We start from the raw sequence: 9,078 nt of genomic DNA on the forward strand, positions 1-9,078 counted from the left end.
TCAATAGTAAAAGTCAGGTATCATTTTGTCAGCGTCAGAATCTTTCGGGTACTGATAGAATGGGACATAAATTGTTAAAAATGCTCATTCAGTATTTTGATAGTGGGACATGGATTGTTGAAATTTCTCATTCAGTATTTTTTTATTGATGCTATGGAGTTACAGATAATTCTATGCATTTTATATATTTCAATTAATATATTTTTAGTAAAGGAACAAAATCTAGTTGTACTTGCTGGTGTACCATCAGACAAACATATTAATTAGATGGCATCTTAAAAGTTCTTTTATCTTTTAATTGGAAATCTTAAAAGTTCTTTCCTTCCATCAATAAGTACGACACAACTATAACCCGTTAACCACAATTATTAGGAGGCTAAGGTAACATAACCATATGATGCTAGATCTCAAATGACAAAATAAGTCTTAGATACTACTGGCTAATATAGCAAGCTAGATCTCAAATGACAAAATAAGTCTTAGATACTACTGGCTAATATAGCAAGCAGTATCGATACCTACCAATTTGATTGGAGAGATTGCAAGCTCCCTGCCTTTTCAATGAGGCTACTTTTGCTCTCTAAAATCTCAATGAGATCCTTAAGAACACTAAACTCTAATGACATGGAATTTGCATCATGGAATCTGCAAATAGAATTCGTAATATAAATATCTCTGTTAGTATCAAACACCAAAATGCAAATATAAAATAGTAAAGTAAACTACAAATTGATCTTCCAACAAACATAAAATCAGTGACCAAACAGCCAATTTATAAGTTTCTTATGCCATTTCAAGTAGTAAACTACAAATTGATCTTCCATCTAGATATAATTAGTATCAAACAGAAGATACAAATTCTGATCCCATGGAAAAAGGCTACAACATACACAAACTAACCCAACAGCAAAGAAAATTATGGTGGCAAATATTCAGTACAAGGCATTTTTGTTTAAAGGAAAACACGTTCTATATGGATTAGTACAAAAAAAAATTCTCTTTCATAAATCTATTTTATCTTTTAGTTTTTTAATTTATGAGCAAAAAATTGTTCAAGCTAAAATAGAACATGATAAATACTTGATCACACTAAAATAAAACAGTAGAAACATCACATAATATTTTTCAGTATCTCTTACAAAATTGAGATGCTGTGACAAGCTTAATGACAAAGGGAGCACAATTTAAAAAACTGGTGGCAGACTAACTCATGATGTGAGAAGCATCACATAAGTTGTACCTTTCACACCATCAACTATTTTTATAAGTCTTTCTTCTAATTATTATAGCTACAAAAACAAAACGTGTCCTAAATTACTAATTAAAAAGATTTTACAATTGTCTTCAAATTGCATTATCCAACAATAATTAGAAGAAAGACTTGTTAAAGGTACAACATATTGCAGCTTAATGCATTGCAATATATTTGGGGTGACTATCAAGTGCTTCAAGTTGATGAACACTGAGTGTAGCTGCACGAAACTCATCAAAATCCATCCTTCTATATTGCAATGCATTAAGCTGTAACCCAAATTCATTTTAATCAGTGAGCACTATTGGTGCAAATGCTATTTATATAATGTATGGAAGTATTGGTACAGTTAAATCATAGAACATACTAATCCAAAAAGGTCAATAATGTGTGACTCCATAGCATTTGTTGCGTTTTTCATCGAGGCCTGACCATGTCAAATTCGTGGGATGGCAAACACAATCATCTTAACCAAGTATATAAAAAGAATTTGAAACAAAACTAACCGCTCCATTTTTGTTTGGCTCCAAAAGTGTAAACTCCTCCTTTAAATAAAGCAGTTCGTCTACAGTTAATGTCTTAGAGACTTAGACAGTGCCTGTGTTGGTGCCCACCAAAATAATATTCTGCTTAGTTATTGAGAAGCTTAATGTATAGTGGGATCATTTAAAAGCAGAAAGAACAATAAATAACAAAGAAAAGCAGTACCTAAAAATGCAACGCTTCTGCCACCTTTAATATTGGCAGCCGGTGTCATGTCTGGTGCAGCTGTTTTTCATTACATTCAAGTTCAGAGTCAGTCATGAGCAGCATGAAAGAAAAAAGATACCGCTTCGCTGTTGCACAATATCTTTAAGTGTGCTTTCTTCTTTTTTCAATTTTGAAAGCTCAGCCTCATCCTTAGCCAGAGCTGATTTAGCTTTTTCAATTTATTCCCTCCAAAGCTTGACACCATTTCTGAAGAAGGGCAAAGTGTGCAAGGTTAGGGCTAGGACTTTCTACAGGTCAAAAATACACATTCTCTATCTTCTCTGTCAGTTACTGCTTCCATCACCAGTGAATTCCTCCTACTTTTTCACTGGTGATATGTCTAGGTATTTTGAACCACAAATTGATTTGTGTATACTCCACAACTGCCTCAATCAGAGGGAAAGAGAGAAAGAGAGAGATAAAAGAAATCAAGTAATGATCTGATTTTTAAAATATGCATTTAAACGTTACACAACTAACCTCAAATGGATAACTCTGCAGAAATGCCGATTGATAGGTAAATGGACACAGTTCTACGGATCCAACAGCGGCGGTGGCATCCATCACCGCCGTCGCCTCATTTCTCTTCTTTTCTCTATCGATCTGGCATCCTTCTCTGCGACCGTCCCTGTCGTCGCCACCCTCTTCTCCTTCTTCCATCGTTCTTTGTTTCTTCACCGTTGTTTTCTTCTTCTCTTCTCTGCGACATCGAAAGAGGAAGTCTTTCCCTCATATGGTGCCAACTACTCCCCCTTTCAAAACTTGCAGCACGCTCTCTCATATCTTCTCTTCTTGTTAACAATAAAAATGCAGCTGCAAGTCCTGGAATAAAACCATTTCCAATTTGAATTTGAATCAAAATTCCGTCCAATTACTTGTTTATTTGAGAACTGCCAGGTGCCCAACTTTAAGAGCAAATACTCTATTTCAGTCTTGAATTTTTGTCGAGTCTTTGTTTTATTCTTGAATTTCCAACTGCAATAAATTAGACATACTGTTTTTGACTATACACATGCATATTTGTGTCACTATAATAATTTTAAGCATCAACTGTATTTTTAAAACAAACAAATAAAAAACAAAAATAATGAACACCAAAAAAGGAAACATTATTAATTAGATGGCATCCTAAACAAAATGATGTAACTATAGCAGCATTTCTCACACAATTCATATATGAACTCCATATGTCCACAGCATGGAATGATTTAAAATTGAGGCTGATAATTCAATCATTTCCATTTAGAGATAGAAAAGAACAGCATATTTCCAACTGAACTTCTCTAGTACTGATTATATCAAAGGTTCACAGTTTAATTTAGTATTGAAAGAAAGATCTTTAGTTGTAGTTGAGAAAGAAAGAATATGAAGTTTATCTCCTAAAGCAGCAAAATGAAAATCATTATGGTCACTTCCAAAATCTTCAATGGCAGTAGCGAATACCACGTCCCTTTCATATATGCCTCCTAATCCTTTTCTGAAAACTTGAAAAAATATCAATATTTAATCAGAGAATAAATTTATAAAATATCAATAAATTTGATAATTTGGAGTTTGGACACTAATTAATACTTCATTTATTCGTTTTTTATCACTTTGCATTAAGAATCTTAGAATCACTAATGAAAAGATACAATTAGAATAATTTTCGATACTTTTATAAATTAAAAGCATAATGATACTTCAACAATAAATTAAAAGCATAATTCTTTCCCATGACCTGTGAAGAGTACAATTAGACTATCAATTTGCAGACCAAGCACATACATAGAGAAAAAGACCAATATCCCACGGAAAACGAAGACATTCCAATTTCATTATACATGCATATTAAGGAGAAGCTACCAGAAATACCTCTTCCATGGTAGTGGCAATATTAAGTCTGTGTGCAATTCACTGAGAACAATTTCTGCAGCTTGATCAGCATCATTTGGATTTTCAATAGCCACCTCCTTAAGTGTTCTGTTATGAACAAAAATTCTTTAAAATGATGGGCCAGAGTGTTCATTTTGGAATCTTGAAAGAGACATACTTACATGTTGGTCGCATGCACAGATTAATGCACGCAAAAATACTTAGGAATTTGGCAATCATAGGCTAAAAGAACTCTTTCAAGCTTTTTTTCATGTAAATGGAAACAACCAATGTTAGTTTCTGAAAATTTGTCAGGGAACCAATCACAGTGTTAAACAACTAATATCAGAAATTGTTCAGGTGAAATTAGTAGTCTTTTGTAAGGATTTTGAGGTGAAAATCTCAACATATAAAGCTACTCATTTATCTAAAAACATGCGGTTACTGTCTGTTTAACATGCATATAGAATGTCCATCACTTAATAATATTTCTTTTTTTTAATTAGTTAATTATTTAATTATTTGAATGTAAATTCAATCCACAATAGAAAATTTGCAGCTAGAATACAGTATAAATAACACCAGATCACAGAGTAGCAATTATTATACTTAAAATCCAACAATAGATTACCATAATTCAATTATATTTTCAAATTTTAAAGGTAAAGAGCAATACCTGGGGGAATATATCTTGCAAGCAAACTCCTATACACCGAATTGAAACCAATTATCAACGAAAATTATCTATAAAGTTTATTTAAAAAAAAAGTGGGTTAAACATAATGAAGAGGAGAATCATTTTAATAACGATAATAGAATCATGTGATCATGAAATTACAGATAGAGATACACAAAATACACAAAAAATAAGTGGTCAAAACCCCAATGATTGCAAGATTACAGTACACAATTTATTCAAATCATCAATGTGCAAAATTCACTCATAAATCCTTAAAAAATCTCTTCCTCGCAAAAAACGACCATGCAGATAAAAAATGTAGAACACAGAATAAAAAGAGCATATTTTTCCCATAAATTGAGAAGTTCTTTTATCTTTTAATTGAAAATCTTAAAATTTCTTTCCCTCCATCAATAAGTAGGACACAACTATAACCTGTTAACCACAATTATTAGGAAGCTAAGGTAACATAACCATATGATGCTAGATCTACAGTTTATAATTTAACCAACCAATAAAGCAAGCAAACAACATAACCATATGCAACGGTCTCAGCAACAAAAACAACAATTAAATTAAAACGAAAAGATAAAATGAAGCAAATCAGCTTAAACAGATCAAAATAAAATTTTAGGTGAATTTCAAAACAGTGCATTATATCCCATCAGCATAAGAAATTAGAAAAAGATATAGATGTACTTCTCTAATGACTTGCCTCTGCTTTGATCTGACCTAAACCCAAAACCACACACACAAAACAAACTAAAAGAAGGGAAACAAATGTTTTGAAATAAAAACAGAAGAAGATTAGAAAAAAACACATTAATTTTTTATTTTGAAATTAAAAAAAAAATAGCTTACCTTTGCCTCACAGCCGATATCCTCTTTAACAGCTCCTCCAGCTCGTGCTCTTTCCTCCCTCGGCGACAGTGATGCGGCTCGTGGCTCCATGGACGGCGATGACAAGGTGAGAGCTCTCTCTTTCTGACGCATCTCTCTTCTGCGAACTTTCTCTCTCTCGCGCCGTTGGTTTGGCGGCGACGGCGGTTGCAAGGACCACTAGCGCCAGCGCGTCCTTTTTCTGCTGTGTGTGTGGGGTTGCTTGTGCATGTATTGCGTTTTGGAAGGGAAAGGGGGTTGGTGAGTGGCGGTGAGCGACGGTGAGTGCGAGTAGGAGTTAAGGTAAAATTAGAATTTCAGATTTGAAAATTTAGAGTTAAAATTGGAGTTTGATAATTTTAATAAAATTAGGGTATATTGTGTTAATTTAAAATCTATTTTAATCTCTTAAAATTAATATTAATTTGTTATTTGACTTTTAATTAAATATTTTAATTTAAAATGTAAGATAATATAATTAATTTTTTTATTTATAAAATTTAAAACATTAAATTTTAAAATCTCAATTATTTAAACTAAATCGTATAAAATTATTATTCTTTTATAACTACTAAACTTTATAATTTATATATAGAAAATATCCAATAATTATAGAATTAAATAGAATTTTTATTTTAATTATCAAAATTTGATTTAAATAATTTCTGAAAATAAAATTTTTAATAAATAAATAAATTTAGAATCGACTCATAAATAAATAGAGTCTTTACATAATTCGAATTCAATAAATTCAATTTATATAAAAATATAAATGGAAATGATTTTAATTTTGGGAGATTCAGGTAATTTTTGAGTAACTTTGGTTTATCAACTTAAATTGTCCTAAAATATATGAGTATTTTTTAAAGTATCTAAGGTTGAATTTTTAAAAAATAACTTGTACTTATAAAAATTAAAAAATCTAATATAATCCCATATATTAATTGATATCCAAAATTAATTCTTACTAATATTTATTATAATATTTTTAAATCCCAAGCATTTTACCAAACACACTACCACTTATTGTTATTTGTGCTTATTGAAAGTCATTTTTAATTTAAATTATCAAACATAAAAGATAATTTTATAAAGTAATTTTTATAAGCTATTTTGAAATGTAAAAATTTTATCAAATTAAGCATAAGTGTTAGTTTTAGTGATTTGTTCAAGTAAAAAAATTATTTTTATAAAAAAATAAATAATTTTTTTAAAAAAAATTATATATTATTTAGAAAATAGAATTAAAATATGCTTTTAATATTTGAAATTTTTTAAAAAAATTTATCTAAATATAAAATAATTTCTGTCTATTAATTTTTTTAAAATATAATTTTTTTTAACCAGGTGATCTATCTTTTTCCCTATAAATTTCTGTCTTCAGATCTTTTCATAGTTAATTAGAAAGATATTTTATTAATATAAGATAACATATAATATCTTTTTAAGTTCAATTAGAAGATATAATATTAAATTTAAAATATGATTTAATTATTTTTTGATGATATGATATTAAAAATTGACACATTTAACTATAGTTGATGTCAACTAAAAAGAGTAATTTTTATCTTAGATTTTTTTTTTTTGAAAAATTAAAATAAAAAGATAACAATTATTTTGAACCGAAATATCCCACACAAAATCAAAACGAAGATAAATTGTCATATTTCAATCTTTTTATTTTTTCAATCAGTCCAATATATAAACTCTACTACCGCATTATTAAACCACTTACTTCAATAATCTTCTTAATTCTTTAATTATTTGTTTCTTTCTTTTTTAATCTTGAATATGACTTCAACAAATTTACCTTCAGGTGCAAGCAAGAAGTTCAAACCTACAGATGAAGAACTCATTCAAGATTTTCTCCGTAACAAAATCAATGGGAGGCCTCTACCAAACTATGGAACCATTCTTGAAGGTGAATTGTTTGGTACGGAGAAGAATCCATGGGAAATTTGGGAAGAAAACGTTGAAAATTCTTATGATGGGAAGGACCTCTATTTCTTTACTACTCTGAAGAGGAAGTTCTCGACTAACAGCTTGAGGATGGTTCGCACCATCGGGTTGGGTTCTTGGGAAGGTGAAGACATCGGAAAAGAGATTATGGCCAACAAAACTAACCAGCGCATTGGAATGAGGAAACGATATCGCTTTGAGAAGAGTGGTACTAGCCATGATGGTGGATGGATCTTGCATCAATATAGCATTGATTCTTCTTTGTTACCAAATCCTTCCAATGTAAGTATCATAATTTTGTGTATATTCTTTAACCAGTGTAACAGCCCTAGGAATCCAAGACAAAGCAAAAACTATAATTGAATTAAAACAAGAATATGAGAACTGTAGCAATGACAAAACAGAACGTGCAAATGGATCATGCCCAAGGAAAAGATCAGACCAGTACCAGGATAATAGAATCAGAACCAGCAACAGCCTCGACGTTGGCTTCCAGCAGCGGCAACGCCTTCACCAGTGACTCCAATTGAGACAAACCCCAACAAACAATATAGCTAAAAACATCAGAGGCAGATACAGGGTATTTTACAGAGCAATAAGGGTTCAGAGATGGTGGTTCTCATAGCTAGGGCTTAACTGACTCACCATTAATGATGGCAGCGATCGGTGGCGGCAGAGGAATGGTCTCTCCTCTGTGCGTCACTCTCTCTCACACGTCTCGTCCTCCTTCTCTGCCACAACATCAACAAAACCTCCTCTCCCCTACTCCGTTCTTCCCAGCTATGGTGGCGGCTCCCCTCAAAGGCGGCAGCGGCGGTGCTCAGCATTGGCGGCGAAGACTCCAGCGCGGCGACAAGACACGGACGACGGGCTTGCAGCGAGCGCGATGGGCTCCTGCTCCCTTCCTCACCGTAGCGCTTCCTTCCTCTCTGAACCGTATCGATGGCAGCACAGCAGCCCGACGGTGGCGGCGGCGTGGCGGCGCAATGATTCGGTGGTGGCGCGACGGCTCGGTCTCCCTCTTCTCCCCTGCGACGCAACTCACTTCTCCCTCAGACCTCTCTTCCTCTCCTTTTCTTTCCCGACACAACCCTCTCTTCCTCTCTTCTCCCTCGATAACCCTTTCTCCCTTCTCTGTCTTTCTTTCTTTTCTCTTCTTTTTTTTTCTTTCTTCAAGCTTCCCCTGTTTTCCCCCTTTCTATTCTTTCCCTTTCTTTTATTTTTTTCCTTTTCTTTCGTTGGGTATGTGGGGTGGACGGGTGGTTAGGTTAGGGTTAATTGTTTTGGGGTGTAAAATTATTAATAAAATAATAAAATAAAGTAATAATGTAAAACTAAATTAAATATAAAGTAAATATCTTTGAAATATCATTTAATTACAAACTTAAAATTTATTTTCGAATAAATATTAATTCAATGAAAATAAATGATAATTAGATTAATTATCTTTTATTTATGAAATAAGGTTAAAAATTTATATATTAAATTAATGCATATAAAGTACTCATTATTTTTCAATTATAAGAACTCTAAATAGTAAATAAGAGTTTACTAAATTTTTTATATAAAAATATCTAAAATGTAGTCTTAAATAAATATAATACATCATAATAATTTATTAATAATTTTCAAAAATTTAGAAGTTTTACAACCGAAAGTTTCGAATTTGAATCAAAAGAACCAGTACAAACTAAATTCTTGTTGG

General features: G+C 31.9%; 1 protein-coding gene across 37 annotated transcripts; it reads right to left on the reverse strand.

The window, feature by feature from the left end:
* Positions 1-263: 263 nt before the first annotated feature.
* On the reverse strand, positions 264-8,643 carry LOC112702400 (uncharacterized). 37 transcript variants are annotated; one of them, XR_011863636.1, is made up of 12 exons: positions 8,019-8,630; positions 7,822-7,893; positions 5,397-7,701; positions 4,533-4,600; positions 4,039-4,118; positions 3,857-3,964; positions 3,446-3,479; positions 2,483-2,977; positions 1,961-2,209; positions 1,759-1,850; positions 1,620-1,679; positions 264-645 (listed from the first exon to the last, which is right to left on the reverse strand). XR_011863636.1 is itself a non-coding variant. In XM_072199087.1 (10 exons), the coding sequence occupies exons 3-7, from the start codon at positions 5,526-5,528 to the stop codon at positions 2,960-2,962; spliced, it is 321 nt and encodes a 106-aa protein (XP_072055188.1). In that variant the 5' UTR covers positions 5,529-7,701; positions 7,822-7,893; positions 8,019-8,630; the 3' UTR covers positions 264-645; positions 1,759-1,850; positions 1,961-2,209; positions 2,483-2,959. The 37 variants fall into 37 exon arrangements, 23 of the variants coding, with proteins under 23 accessions (XP_072055188.1, XP_072055176.1, XP_072055178.1 ...); XR_011863637.1 differs by lacking the exon at positions 3,446-3,479 and having other exon boundaries at positions 2,483-2,824; XR_011863639.1 differs by lacking the exon at positions 3,446-3,479 and having other exon boundaries at positions 1,961-2,385; positions 2,483-2,824.
* Between the last annotated feature and the right edge of the window lie 435 nt (positions 8,644-9,078).

The sequence above is a fragment of the Arachis hypogaea genome, chromosome 7 (assembly GCF_003086295.3).
Source record: "Arachis hypogaea cultivar Tifrunner chromosome 7, arahy.Tifrunner.gnm2.J5K5, whole genome shotgun sequence".
In the NCBI taxonomy this organism is placed as follows: domain Eukaryota; kingdom Viridiplantae; phylum Streptophyta; class Magnoliopsida; order Fabales; family Fabaceae; genus Arachis; species Arachis hypogaea.